The sequence below is a fragment of the Gracilinanus agilis genome, chromosome 2 (genome assembly GCF_016433145.1).
Source record: "Gracilinanus agilis isolate LMUSP501 chromosome 2, AgileGrace, whole genome shotgun sequence".
In the NCBI taxonomy this organism is placed as follows: domain Eukaryota; kingdom Metazoa; phylum Chordata; class Mammalia; order Didelphimorphia; family Didelphidae; genus Gracilinanus; species Gracilinanus agilis.
Window position 1 is genome coordinate 573,419,152 of NC_058131.1, and position 14,632 is coordinate 573,433,783.

General features: G+C 35.6%; 1 protein-coding gene across 1 annotated transcript in view; it reads left to right on the forward strand.

Moving 5' to 3' along the window:
* The window catches only part of CLPX (caseinolytic mitochondrial matrix peptidase chaperone subunit X), a 47,675-nt gene extending 33,084 nt beyond the window's left edge, over positions 1-14,591 (forward strand). The window contains exons 12-14 of the mRNA XM_044665345.1: positions 7,034-7,126; positions 7,404-7,510; positions 12,749-14,591. Of these exons, the coding sequence (XP_044521280.1) occupies positions 7,034-7,126; positions 7,404-7,510; positions 12,749-12,839 (291 nt within the window). The 3' untranslated portion in view covers positions 12,840-14,591. The remainder of the gene's footprint in view (positions 1-7,033; positions 7,127-7,403; positions 7,511-12,748) is intronic.
* The last annotated feature ends 41 nt before the right edge of the window (positions 14,592-14,632 follow it).

Consider the following 14,632-nt stretch of genomic DNA (forward strand, 5'->3'; position numbering starts at 1 on the left):
AGATATTATCAGAAGTGATCTTGATTGATATTCCAAAGAACATCTGAATTCTTATAGTACAGTAAAATCTCCTTAATTTGGATGCTCATATATGTTTGGTAAGAGGACAACTGGGCTGAAGTTACTTTGATACTGTTTCTGAAGGAAGGAATTTCCTAAGCAATAAGTAGATAAATAGAATTTCAAAGGAATGGCTTTTTAATGCTTTGGGCCAAGTAATTTCACACTTCTAGACTTCAGTTTTCTTATCTGTAAAATGAGGGGAGAATTTGAATCATTGAAGTTCTCCTGTTTGTAATGTGATAAACGTTAGGATTACAAAAACTAGTCTCTTCAAGAGGAACTTACATTCAATTATGGAGATATAATAGCATATATACAAATGGGCAAATACAAGGTATAAGATAATTTTAAGAGAAAAAGTATATCAAGAATTGAGGAAATCAGAGGAAACTTCATATAGGAGGTGGGTGGTACCAGAGCTGAATTTTGAAGGAAACTGGGATTATGAGAGATGGAACTAGGAAAGGAATTCACTTAAGGATGAGGCACAAACCTGTGCAGAGGCTGAGAATATGAAATGGTGAACTCGGGGAACAACTTTTTGTAGGCAAGTTTGGTTGGAACCAAGAGTGTGTAAAGGAGGAAGTAGCAAGAAATAAATCTAGAAAGGTAAGTGGGAAATCTAGGCTTTAAATGCTGGGGTTAGATATTTGCATTTGTTCCTACAAACAACAGAATGTTGTGGAGAGTATGGTAGTCAGCTGTGGAAGGATAGGATTACAAAGTGTGTGAGGGCCCAGTTGAGATTAGAGAATTTAAATAGAGGACCCAGTCATGATGGTTCTCTTTGGAACATTAAGCAACCTGTGAGTAGGAATAGAAGTCATAGGGGCATGATTCAGGGTTGGGATTTGGTAGCATATGGGCAGTGATAAACAAAAAGGGTTGGGGTTTCAAGAGTTGGGGGTGGGGGTGGTATAGTCAAAGTAATAATAGGATTGAGGCTGAAGGGAGACAGTTGAAGCCAGTGCAGAGGTTATAGACTGGGAAGATCAAAGAGGGATAGGAGTGACTGCAGGTTATGGTAAGGCTAAGGATTTTTGTGGAGTAAAGCAGAGTTCTAGATCATGGTATTAGGATAATTACTGATTATGGTGAGCTCAAGAGTATGGTCATCCTTGTGTGTATAAATAAATTCAATAAATTTGCAATAAAGTTTCAGTAATGATAAGTAAGGTTGATGAACTAGGAGAGCCAAGGTGTTTAAGGGGATTTCAGTATATATGTTGAAGATGACAAGTGAAGGCAGGTCTATGTGGTGGAAAAGAAAACTGAAAGCCAAGAATTTAAAAAAGGGAAATGATCTTGAGGTAAAGAGATAACTGATTCAGGGAGATAGACTGGGAAATAGGAACAGATGGAGTGACTCTTTAAATAAGGGAGGAGATTGCTGAGTGATGGTGTCAGAGAGATAAATGGTCTTGAAGTGTCAGTAAAAGGTCAGGGAGTATCCCTGCTCCTCATCAGTTTGTTAAAAAAACAATAAAGAACATAAGGCAGGCATACGGTGTTTTGCAGACCATGCCTGTCTAAAATCTGGTGAAGTTAACTTTTTGTATCCTACTGCATGTTCTCATGCAGAGAACATGAATTCTCTTGAGTTTAAAAAAAAATGGAAAAGAGTATAAGAGCTCTGGGATGAAAGGAATTTATAACGGTAGAAGTTGCAGAGGGCACAGTGGAAGACAAGCACAGAGAATTATAAAGACTGAAGGGTCAGAAGACTGAAGTGGGGCAGAGATGAAGGGACTTGGGTAATTTTAGTAAAAACGGGTTTTCATCTCAGCAGAAAAAAAAGTTTCACAAATTTTACATTTCAAACCAGGGAATAAATTCAACTAGTACATATTTGTTGGACACAGCCTAAATGATGCATGAATCCATACTTTGAAAAAAGTCATTACAACAGAAAGATAAATAAAACTGTAACCAAAAAAAATTTCTAATTTTTTTTAACATATATTGAATTATCAAATATTTTATAAATATAACTCAGAAAAATATTTTGAATGGGTTGCTGCAGAATCACAAAAGTTGAAAGGGATTTCAATTCTAGTCCAACCTGTCCCAGAATAGGATTCCTCTCAGAAATATCTCTGATAAGTGGTCATCTAGCCTCTGTTTAAAGACATTTAGTGATGAGAAACTCCGCTACCTCCAAAAACAACCCATTCCCTTGTGGAAGTTTTTCCTTACATCACTTTTTTTTAATTTTAATTTTGAATATTTTCCTTTAGTTACATATTTCATATTCTTTCCCTCTCCCCCAATCCCCTCAAACTCCCCTTTAGCCAACGCACAATTCCACTGGATTTTACATGTATCATTGATCAAGGCCTAATTCCATATTATTGATAGTTGGACTATAGTTATCGCTTAGTGTCTACATCCCCAATAATATCCCCATCAGCTCATGTGATCAATCATAAATTTTTCTTTTGCGTTTCTACTCCCACAGTTCATCCTCTGGATGTGGACACCATTCTTTCTCATAAGTCCCTCAGAATTGTCCTGGATCCTTGCATTGCTGCTAGTAGAGAAGTCCATTATGTTCGATTGTACCACAGTGTATCAGTCTCTGTTTACAATGTTCTCCTGGATCTCCTCCTTCTGCATCAATTCCTGGAGGTCATTCTAGTTCACATGGAATTCTTGCAGTTCTTTATTCCTTTGAGCACAGTAGTATTCCATCACCAACAGATACCACAATTTGTTCAGCCATTCCCCAATCAAAGCACATTCTCTCATTTTCCAATTTTTTGCCACCACAAAGAGTGCAGCTATAAATATTTTTGTACAAGTCTTTTTCCTTATCAAAAGGCATAGTCTTTTAAAGCCCTTTGAGCATAGTTCCAAATTGCCATCCAGAATGGTTGGATCAGTTCACAACTCCACCAGCAATGTATTAATGTCCCAATTTTGCCACATCCCCTCCAACATTCATTACTCTCCCCTTCTTTCATTTTAGCCAATCTGCTAGGTGTGAGGTGATACCTCAGAGTTGTTTTGATTTGCATTTCTCTAATTATTAGAGATTTAGAACACTTTCTCATGTGCTTATTGATAATTTTGATTTCTTTATCTGAGAATTGCCTATTCATGTCCCTTGCCCATTTATCAATTGGGAGATGACTTGATTTTTTGTACAATTGATTTAGCTCCTTGTATATTTGAGTAATTAGACCTTTATCTGAGCTTTTTGTTATAAAGATTTTTTTCCAATTTTGTTGTTTCCCTTCTAATTTTGGTAGCATTGGTTTTGTCTGTACGTTTTTGTTTAATGTAGTCAAAATTATTTATTTTACATTTTGTGATTTTTTTTCTAACTCTTGCTTGGTTTTAAAATCTTTCCCTTCCCATAGATCTGACAAGTATACTATTCTGTGCTCACCCAATTTACCGATAGTTTCCTTCTTTATATTCAAGTCATTCACCCATTCCAAGTTTATCTTGTTATAGAGTGTGAGACCTTACATCACTCTTAAAGCTATCTCTGAAACTTCTACTCTTTCCTATTCTGCCCTTTGGTACACAACCAGTCCAATGTGTCTTCCACAAAAGGCTCTTCAAATAATTGAGTACAATCCACCCCCACCGCCCCAATTTGTAAATGCCCTGTCTTAAAATGCGACCTCCAAAAATGGGACATCATTCTTTAGAGAAAAAGGTCCCAACTAAGAAAAAGTCAAGGACTGTCTTGCTTTCTTGTATGTCTCCTAATTCTTAGCAGGATGCCCAGCACATAATAATGTGGAAAAGTCACGTTTTTCCATTCCATACTAATGTTTTTGACTCATAACTTGTAAACTCATTGAGCTTGTTGGCCAACTGAATTTTTTTCATAATAATTTTTTTTCATAATAACTCTTGCCTATTCATGCCACGCCTGTCTAAAATCTGATGAAGTTAACTTTTTGTATCCTACTGCAAAACTTTATACTTGATCCCTTTTTTTAAGTTCCATCTTATCTTTAGATCTTGTTATTCAATATTCTCAGGCTGCAAATTTTGATAAACTTTTCTATCTATTCCATCATCCAAATAATTGATAAAATGTTCAATAGCATAGAGACTAAGGCAGATATTTTGATCTTTGGAAAAACTACTTGATGTAACTGACCCACAATCAGTAGGATAATGTAATGTTACGGTTTTTTTTCCTCAGTAATATTGATGCCTTTGTGTTGATTCATTCATACTCTTTTGCTTGGCCCATTTGTATGGATTTGGAAAGATAACTAAAATTAGTGATCATTTTGTGGTCAGTGTTGAGATAAAACCTCAATTCTTGGCTTTGTTGATGTGATAATTCTTTATTGGGCTAGTCCAGAGGGAAAATGAGTTTTGTGTTTCAACCTGCTTTGAATCCACAACCTCTTCAGAATTTCAGGTTGATATTTGGATGGTGTTTCAGAAAGCATTGGGTAATTGGACATTTGCATGGAATATAACATAACAGCATTTCAGGATAGTCTAGATTTTTTAAAATATGTATGTGTTCTGCCTCAGTACAGATTTGGAAACAGGAGAGGATGATTATTTGCTCAGTGAGAAGAGGATGTAAAAGAAAAGGAAATAAGCATCCATATAGTGCCTGCTATGTGCCAAACACTGTGCTAAGCATTTTTACAAATAATATTATTTGATCTTCACAACAACCCTGTGAGGTAGATGTTATTATCTTCATTTTACAGTTGAGGAAACTGAGGCAAATAGCAGTTACATGACTTACCCAGAATTACACAGCTAGTAAATGTTGAGGCTGGATTTGACTTCCTAACTCCAGGGTTAGCACGTTAGCACTCTTATTCTCTGTGCCACCAGCCGCCTCTGCCTTTATAAGAGTATTTCTTTTAAAATTCCTTTAGTAAGCTCTCCTACTTCATATGTAACTTAATAAAGTTCAGTCCTTTTCCAGTATACAAAGTGATGCCTACAGTTTAGTTTATAATCATAATTGTAATTACATTCCTAAAAGCTTCAAAGTGATTGTTGGTCTTCTATTTAGAATTCTTATTTAAAATATTTCTTTGACTAATGAAATGAGATTTTTTAATAGTTAGCCACTTTTCTTTAGCTGAATTGGTTTCCTGTGACTAGTTTCAGTATGTTCCATATTTAATTACATACATCACTTAGAATGATGCAGAATTTCATCTTTTCATACAAGTATGTAAAAAAATGTGTTTTCTGCTTTCTGGTGTGTTTATGCCTATGCTCATGTACTGGGCAGAGACCTCTGTGGGCTCTCAAGGAGCCATGACAACTCTGCTCTTGGGTTTGTTTGTTTTTTAAGTCTGACAGAGACATCTAGTCTTCAGTATAATCTTTGTCTCGGATCACATAAAAATAAGTACTATGTGACAGTAAAATTTCTTGGCAATAAAAATATTTACATTTATAAAAAGTGATGCAAAAGAGGATATCTTCCTCCCTATACACTTCCCTTCCTCAGAGCCCTGGCTTTTGAAAAGGCATAAAGTTGGTAAAACATACTGATTAGGGTTTTTTTCCATATAATAGTAAGAATATGGTTAGTCATATTGGTTGGTTATCTTGTTTTATACCAAATTATGAAGTTCCTGAGAAGAGAAACTTCTATTGTTGGATCACAGTAGAGATCTTATTTTATTGTATACATATTTAACCTCTTATACATTGGATACATTCTTTTTTTTTTTTTTTTTACCTTACTTCCATCTTGGTTACAACTTTTAAGACAGAAGGGCAAGGACTAGGCAAGGTGGGTTGAGTGACTTGCTCAGGGTTACACATTCAGGAAGTAACTGAGGTCAGATTTGAATCTAGGTCCTCCTGACTCAGCCTGACTCTATCCACTGCCACCTAACTGCCCCCACTGAGTACATTCTTAATTCAGATAATTCTGGTTCTAAATGATTTAATAAATATCATAATAAGATAATGTCTGGAATCAGAATTCAAATGCATATAACATATACATTAAAATATTTTATATTGCAAATAAAGGGCATAGTGAATTGATTGCTGGACCTGGAGTCAGGATGACCCAATTTAAATCCAGTCTCAGACCTTTAATAAGAGCAAGACCCTTAACCTCTACTACCTTAGTTTCCTCATCTGTAAAACCAGCATACAGATATAGCACCTACCTTCCAGAGTTTATGCCAGCATAAAATAAGGTGCTCGTATTGCAACTTTGAAGCACTATATAAATGCTAGTTGTTGTTACTTCATTCAGCAAATCTTTTGAGTGTCTGCTTTGTGTAAGGTAGGATGCATATGTTAAAGACATATTTACGAGATATGTACAAGCATAAGAAGATAAAAAAGCATGTATTAAATACCCATTATTGTATGTGCCAAGCACTGTGCTGTGGGAGAATATGTGATAAGTGCCAGAAGAGAGGTACAACCAAAGGGCCGTACTATTTCAGAGAAGGGAGAAATTATTTCTGCTGAAGGTGATTGAAGAATGCTTAATGGAGGAATAGCATGTGAACTCGGTACTGAAGAATGGGTAGAAAAGGAATAGTTGGTCATTGGGGAAAGCACATTTTCACATAAAGGAAAAGCACATGAGCAAAACAGGAGAGGTTCAGAGAATGAAGAGGTTTGGTCAAAGCTTAGAGAATATATAGAAGAGTCATGAGAGATAAGACTAGAAAGGTAGTTTGGGGGCCAGCTCCTTGAAAGCCTTGAATGCCAGCTGAGGGGTATGTACTTTATTTCCTAGGCAATGGGGATCCATTGAAGATTTTTCAGGAGGGGAATGACATGATCAAAATGGTGTGCAGGATGGATTGCAGGGAGGAGAGACTGGAGGCAAAGAAACCAGTTTTAGGCTATTGCAATAGACCAGGCATAAGGTAATGAAGGCCTGGACTAGGGTGGTGGCAGTATTGGTTAAAAGGTAAAAGCACCTTATTTGGCCACTTAGGAAAGCTTTGTCAAATATCTAACCAAATATCTCTTTCTTTTTAATATGTAGTGTGAGCTTAATGTCACTGAAGATGCTTTGAAGGCTATAGCCAGATTGGCACTAGACAGGAAGACTGGTGCAAGGGGCCTGCGATCCATTATGGTAAGTTTATGTTGCCCTACAGAACTACAGTTGTTCCTGCTTTGGAAAAAGTATGTGTCTGTATCCCTGTGTAGCTAGCTGTCAGTTGTAAATATGCAAGTGGGATACTTACAGAGAGGAAAGTGTAGTAGTTATGTAAGCCCGAGTTCCTTTTTGTTGTGCTAAATAGAAAAGGAGAGCTTTTTGCATATTTTTATCATTTAGTGGCTATGCACAAAATGTAAGAATTTAGGGATTGACTTCAATTTTCTGTGCAATATTTTTCTTACTCTCGTAGGAAAAGCTGTTACTAGAGCCAATGTTCGAAGTACCAAATTCTGACATTGTATGTGTGGAAGTTGACAAAGAAGTTGTAGAAGGAAAGAAGGAACCAGGATACATTAGGTAATATGAATTATGCCAAAACAACTTCATCATTTTGAAGTGCAACCTTATTATGTACATAAAAATAGCATTAAAACCTTTGTTATATGATTAATACATGATATAAAGCTTAGTCCCTCAAGAATTTTCTCAAAGATAAATTCATTAAATGAACATATAAGGTAAAGTATTTTATTAACCTTTTTTAAAAAATCTAAAACTTGATTTTTTTCTAATTAAAGAAAATATTTTAAAAAATATAAAGGTCACATGTGGTTTGAATTTATGAATAAGAAAGTGAAGATGTTTGTGTAACTATGTGAATTGACAGCACATAATCTCCTTATCTCAAAGGAATTCTTCCACTTGAATCCTTATATCTTATGCCTTGCTTTCTCCTCTTAGAACTTACTCCTTCAGTTATTTCCTTTTCTTTTCTCTTTTTCTTTCCTCTGGCACCTCATCCCCTTCCTGAAAAACATTTTTATTTCTCCTGTCTTGGGGGTTGAAGGAAACTTTCTTGAAGTAACTATCATGTCTCTCCTGTTTGCCATCAAGCTTCTTGAAATAGTAATCTGTACTTGCCAACTCTACTTTGTTACCATCTATTTGCTTCTTAATTCTTCCAGTATGACTTCCAGCAACTCTACTGAGACTGTTCTCTCAGAAGTCATCAGTACTGGGGCAGCTGGGTGACTCAGTGGATAGAGCACCAGGCCTAGAATATAGAAGACCTGGGTTTAAATTTGGCTTCAGACATTTCTTAGCTGTGTGACTCTGGGCAAGTCATTTAACTCCGATTGCCTAGCCCTTTCTATTCATCTGTCTTAGAATTGATACTAAGACAGAAGATGAGAATTTAAATTAAAACAAAAAAGGCAACAGTTTTCAAGGAAGGGTATTGAGCTAAGTTTTCAGGCAAAAGGCCAGATTTTGTCATTGTTCAAATATTTAATGACTACCACAATAAAGGAGAAAGACCAAGTTGACCATAAAAAATTTTGTTTGTTTATTTGCAATAGAAAAAATTGACTGGTTTTAAGCAAAATTGGTTTAAATACCAACCATAACAATAATTTTACACCTGTGCCAAAATATATTGTGGAAGATAAAGAGTGAAGGTTCCACAAAGAACTCACTAAAACTTTCCATATTAAATCAACATATACTTTTATCTAAAGATAGATATAGAGGATTGTAGCTAAAAATACATAGCAAAAATGTGAATAGACAAAAGTGGGGAAAATATCTGAGAGTAGAAAAATCATTAAACAAAACAAATGGGAAAAGCAACTAGACAGCCAAGTGCCCAGTCAGTCACCAAGCTTTTTTTTTTTTTTTTTTTTTTAACCCTTACCTTCTGTCTTAGTATCAGTTCTAAGACAGATGAGTGGCAAGGGCTAGGCAATCAGAGTTAAGTGACTTGCCCATGGTCACATAGCTGTAAAAGTTAAATTTAGTGGTTGGACTTAAATTATATCAAGTAATGTGGTTGTGGTCGCAAATCAGAAGTTTATTTACAAAACAGAGGGGAAACAATAAAGTAGAAAAATGTGAGAGAGGTTAGAGAAAATACCTATACCAGTCCTCAGCCAGGAGGGCCGGTAGTGAGTAACTACAAGACCTCCTACAAGAAGGAAGCTAGTCTCTAAGGAAACTAGCAAAGTAGTCAGCCCTTTTCACTAACTCAACAAAGTAGTCCAGGAGTCAGAATCTAAATTGAAGCCTCAATCCAAGCCCCAGTCTCCAGGGAAGTTCCCTCCAAGACTGTCTCCAGAAGACACTCTCTGCCAGACTCAACTTCACCAGACTGACTGCTCAGGGATTTCATGGCTTTTACTGTGGTTTCCTCTTCCTGCCCCTCTTCACAGGGGCCAATCACAGTTTCCAAATTGTCCAGCCCTGCCCTGGGGCAGTGTCTGTGGGATTGAGTTGTCACCTCTAAAGGTGTTAATTCTCCTCCTAGGCCTCATGCATTTCTGAGTTTTCACCCAGTTTGGACTTGCTTGTTACTGAGTTATTACCCAGTTAGCACAGGGGTTGCAGACTTCCACATACTTGAGGTTAAGTAGGGGTATCTTCCTTTTGGAGATGCAAACTCCTGGAGTAAGAGTTTCCCTTACTTTAGGGTTAAGTATGGCTATATTTGCTTTTGTTGATTAATTCAAAAGTAGGCAAAGGAGAGTTAATCTTGTCCTCACAATCTAGTGAGGTACTAAGTAGGGGTACTTAAGTTACTATTTTTTTGTTTTCATTTTTTAAAATTGCCTTTATTGATTGCATTTTTTTAATGCCAAAAAATTCTGCACTCCACCATGCATAAGTATTTTGTGATATCAGGTCACATGTTTTATAGCAAATGCTAAAACTATCAAATGGAAAGAATACACAGAGAGGGTAGTCTTCAAATAAAAAGGGATACTATGAGTGGGCATGAGTTCTAATAAGTTATTGTTAACCAAAGTTTTAACCTCAACTAGGCAAAGAGAATAAAAGATTCCCTTTCACAAGTGTAAATTCAGAATAGACAAAGAGAACCAAGAATTTCCTTTCATACAGCTAAGAAATGTCAGATTTGAACCTAGGATCTCTCATCTCTGGGCCTGGCTCTCAATCTATCAAGTCACCCAGCTGCCCTCCTCACCAAGCTTTTATTAGGTACAGGCACTGAGCTTAGTGCTGGAGATTCATAGAAATAACCTCCAAAATTGTCCCCTTTTTCTAGGAATATCTAGTCTAAGAAAGGAGACAGCAGGCAAACAGCTATATAAATTAAGATATTTATATAGGGGCCATGTTGTAAGTAATGCAGTTTTGAGAGGGTTGAGGGATTTTCAAGAAATATATGGGGAGGAAACTGTAAAAAGTATTACTACTCTAAAGATTCATTTGATATAATATCAATAATTATTGAACTATCTGCCTACTTTACTTTTTCATACTTTCATCCAGGGAGATCCTCAACACAGATATAGATTAATTTTAAAGAAATGGGAAAACAGTCACAAATTGTATTATAGACCACACCTTAATATTGTTACAATCTCAGTTTTGTTTTGGTTCCAAAGCAGAAGAGTGATAAGGGATAGGCAAAGGGGGTTAAGTGACTTGTCCAGGGTCACATGGCTAGGAAGAGTCTGTACTCAAATTTGAACCCAGGACCTCCTATGTCTATGCCTGGCTTGCTGCCCCCAGTTTATAGAGTATTTTAAAAAAAGTTTTGGTTTGGTAGCATTCTCCCCTAACAAGGCATTCCCACATATGTATTAAAATCATGGAAGGTTTTTTGAAGCAGGCAACAAATAGACACTTTGAAAATATTTGATTATTAATGTTAAGTGAGACATACAAGAGGAAAACAAATACTGGCAAGAAGTATTGCCATTGTCATGAAGAATATCTAGTATAATTTTCAAATGGAAAAGGAGTCTCTATAGTTGATGAAGTCCTCTGGATGCTCCTGTTTATGAATTGCATCATGATGATTGAAGTAGACTATGGAATATTGCATAGTCTCCTAATGAGGTCATAATCACTCAGAATTTCTTTCTACATAAAGAATTCCTGTTTTGCAGTCTAAGATATACAGTTAGATGAATAGCCTACAGAGCTGGTCCGACACCAACACACACACACACACACACACACAGTTTGGATAAATGATAAGCCCAGGAATGAATAGGAGGAAAAGAGCAATATAGATTACAAATTATCTCAAACTTCTTCCATATAGCCTTTCTTTTTAATATTTTCTTGAGGTATTATATGGCTCCAAATCATGAATAGTTTCCAAAGAATTAAAATTGTGGTTAACCCAAAGAGCAGTGGAGAAAGTTGCCTAGAGAGTGTGAGTAGGCTTTATATTTAAAATAAAAGACTTGGACTAAGTATTCTTTAAGGTTGTTTCTGATTCTCAGATCTGATTGTAGCAGTAATGTGTAGTAAGAGCAAAGGATAACCAATGAACAGCCTACATTCTTCATGAATAAAGCAATCTGAAGGAAAACCTTTTTCACATTAGGTGGACTTAGGGACTAGAGTTGTAGGGTGAGGTGGCATGGATTGTTTGCTCTCTGCATTGTTTATTCAGCAACATTTTTTAGCATTTTCTGTTTACAAAGCACTATGGGAGATACAAAGAAAAAAATTAATAGGTTCCTTTCTTCAAAGAGTCTATATTCTATTTGGGATGGGAGGTGGAGGAGTGGAAGTGGAACATTTATAGAGATAATTAATTCAATATAAAATATATACAAAGTAATTTCTTAGGGGAGAGTTCTCACATCTAAGGAGTTCAAGCCCTTTGTAGGAAAGTTTTTTTGTTTTTTTTTTAAACCCTTGTACTTCGGTGTATTATCTCATAGGTGGAAGATTGGTAAGGGTGGGCAATGGGGGTCAAGTGACTTGCCCAGGGTCACACAGCTGGGAAGTGGCTGAGGCCGGGTTTGAACCTGGAAAGTCTTTTTAAGTTAGCCCTGAAGGTAGCTCAAGATTCAAAGAAGTAGAAGTAAGGAGGGAGTGAATTTAAGGCAGTCCATGCAAAGACCAAGAATTAGGAGACAGAATGTTGAATTTGGGAATCTGCAAGTGGGCCAGTTTGTCTGGAATGTAGAGAATATAGTGAGATAATAGGAAATTAGCCAGAGAAAATTCTTGGAAGCCAGACTGGGAAGGGTTTTAATTGTCATATAAAAGAGGGAGACAGACAGACACTAGGCCCAGGGACAGTACTTGGGTAAATTACATTACTGGGCACACACTTTAGAATATTACTACAATTGTGTGCAGAATAGATTAGAGGAGTTACTAGAGAATAATTAGGAAACTATTCCACTAGTCCAAGCAGGAGATGATGAAAGTGTAGAAGAAAATACTCTTCATTTTGAGAACAAACCTGTCAAAAGAAAGTTTTATTTATTCTAAACTAAAGCATTTCTGCTTAAAGAAAGGGATCCCAAAACAGGCGGGTTTCTGTGTCTTTTGAAAATCTCTCAAGCCATTTTATAGTTAGAATTTTTTTTTTTTATATAGTTAGAATTTTGTTAAAACAGTTAACAGAATTCCACAACCAAGGTTAATCAAGGATATTTGGTAATTATTATTTGTATTAGAAGTTAATTTGAATTTCTTTCAGCTGTGAAACACTAACATATTGATTTGAATTTATTTTTATTTGCCTTTAGAAAAACATGCTTATTTTTCTTTCTTAAGACTTTTTAGTTGTTTTTTAAAAAAATAACTGATTGTTTTTCATCATAGGGCTCCAACTAAAGAGTCATCTGAAGAGGAGTATGACTCTGGAGTTGAAGAGGAAGGATGGCCTCGGCAAGCAGATGCAGCAAACAGTTAAACACTGTTAAAAACTTTATCTCATAGAAATTTCTCCCTTTGTTTTAAGATCGTAACTGGCTTTACAGTCTGACATTAAAGGCATTGGATCTATCCTGGATATTATTATACATGGTCAGAGCTTTTAGGATAAGAATCAGATCATGTATGTTACTGTAACATCACATTGATTTTATGCAGTGGACTTGTGGATTTTAATGGCACAATGTTCAAAGATATAAAATGTACATTTTTTTGGGTTCAGTTTTTTAAAATCTGCTTTAACAAAATTCTGGTTAAGCAATGCAGGTGTTGCCAGTAAATAATGAATTTTACAATAATGTTACTCTACAAATGGGAAAATAAATTTCCTTAACTGAATATTGATATACCATTAGTTTAACTTTTTTTTCATCCACAATTGTTTCCTGAAGAGATCGGACTTTTTATTCACATTTAAAATGGAAAAGAATAGATATGGTGGCATTATTAGTAATGGAAAAGTGCCCTAAAGAACTGATTTTTGATGATGTTTCATTATGTTCTTGGGCTTCTTTGCTAATTTGTGACACCAAATTAACAATTGATTTCAGTATAAAAGGCAGTTTGTTGGCCAGTCTGATTTATTGGCCATTTTCAGTGTGCTTCAGGGCAATGGAAGAGCAGATGGAATTGGAATCTAGGTAAATTTCTCACAGGAAAAACCAATGAGGAATGCAGCATGTAGGTATATTTAAATTTTAAGTAAAATACTCAATATTGTGCAATTACCTAAAGAGCTAGTGTGCATCAGTTTTTTGGTGCTGGATATTTATCCAACCTCCTATTTCCTTATAAAGTTAAAACATCAAAGAAAGAAAATGTATTTTTTTTTCTTTAATCAGTAGGGAATTTGTTCATACAAAAATGAACTCTTTAAGTTATTTTGCACTCCTTTGTTGTACACCTTTTTCTTGGTCATTTATTTGAAGGACTTAGAGCAAAACAGGGAATGAAACTGAATCCCTTGGATGAGACACATGAAAAAAAATTCTCTTTTAGCAGAAAACTTAGGAAACTAGTAAAAGATTTTTGATTTAAAAAATTTTAAAATATCAGTCTCCAGATACCTTTTCAGTTTTTTTCCTTCCTGCTAAGATGTTGTTGCAGGTTTTATTGTTATTCATCTAGTTTAACTTCTTTTTAAAATTGAATTTAACACTGATTTAAACATTCATTTATGTTCATTTAGCCTGCTTATTTTTTTCCACATGCACTTTGTCAGGAAGAAAAAACATGAAACTCTTAACACTTTAATTACAAGCCCATATCTTGTACTGAAGAGCCAATTCAGTTGGGCTTTACATGACTTAGATAATAGGAGAGTTGTGAAATATTTATCTGTGGATGGGATAGAGGAGATGCACATTCACCAAGTCAGGTTTGTGTAGCAAAGAGCAGGAACAAGACTCCTACTTAATTTCCCCAGTAATGGTTAAAGTTACTTTCAGGAAGTCCTCCATACTGTGTTGTAACTTCATTCATTACTTCCTTTTATTGTATAGTTTCCCTTTTTGTAGAATGGGAAAATCGAAATAGATTTTAATTCTTTTGAGGAAATGGACTGGGAGACATTACAGTGACAACAGTAAAACAACTTGCATTTACGTTTTGGAAGTTGTTTCTAACATTGTGATCGATGTTTTTAAATCAAACACAAAAGCAGTGTAACTACAATTTGTACCTTGGGACTTTATGTTTTGGCATTTGAATAAAAACAAAGCTATTAATGCAACAGTTCTCTTGTCATCTCTGGGAAACTGATCAACCAGCTTG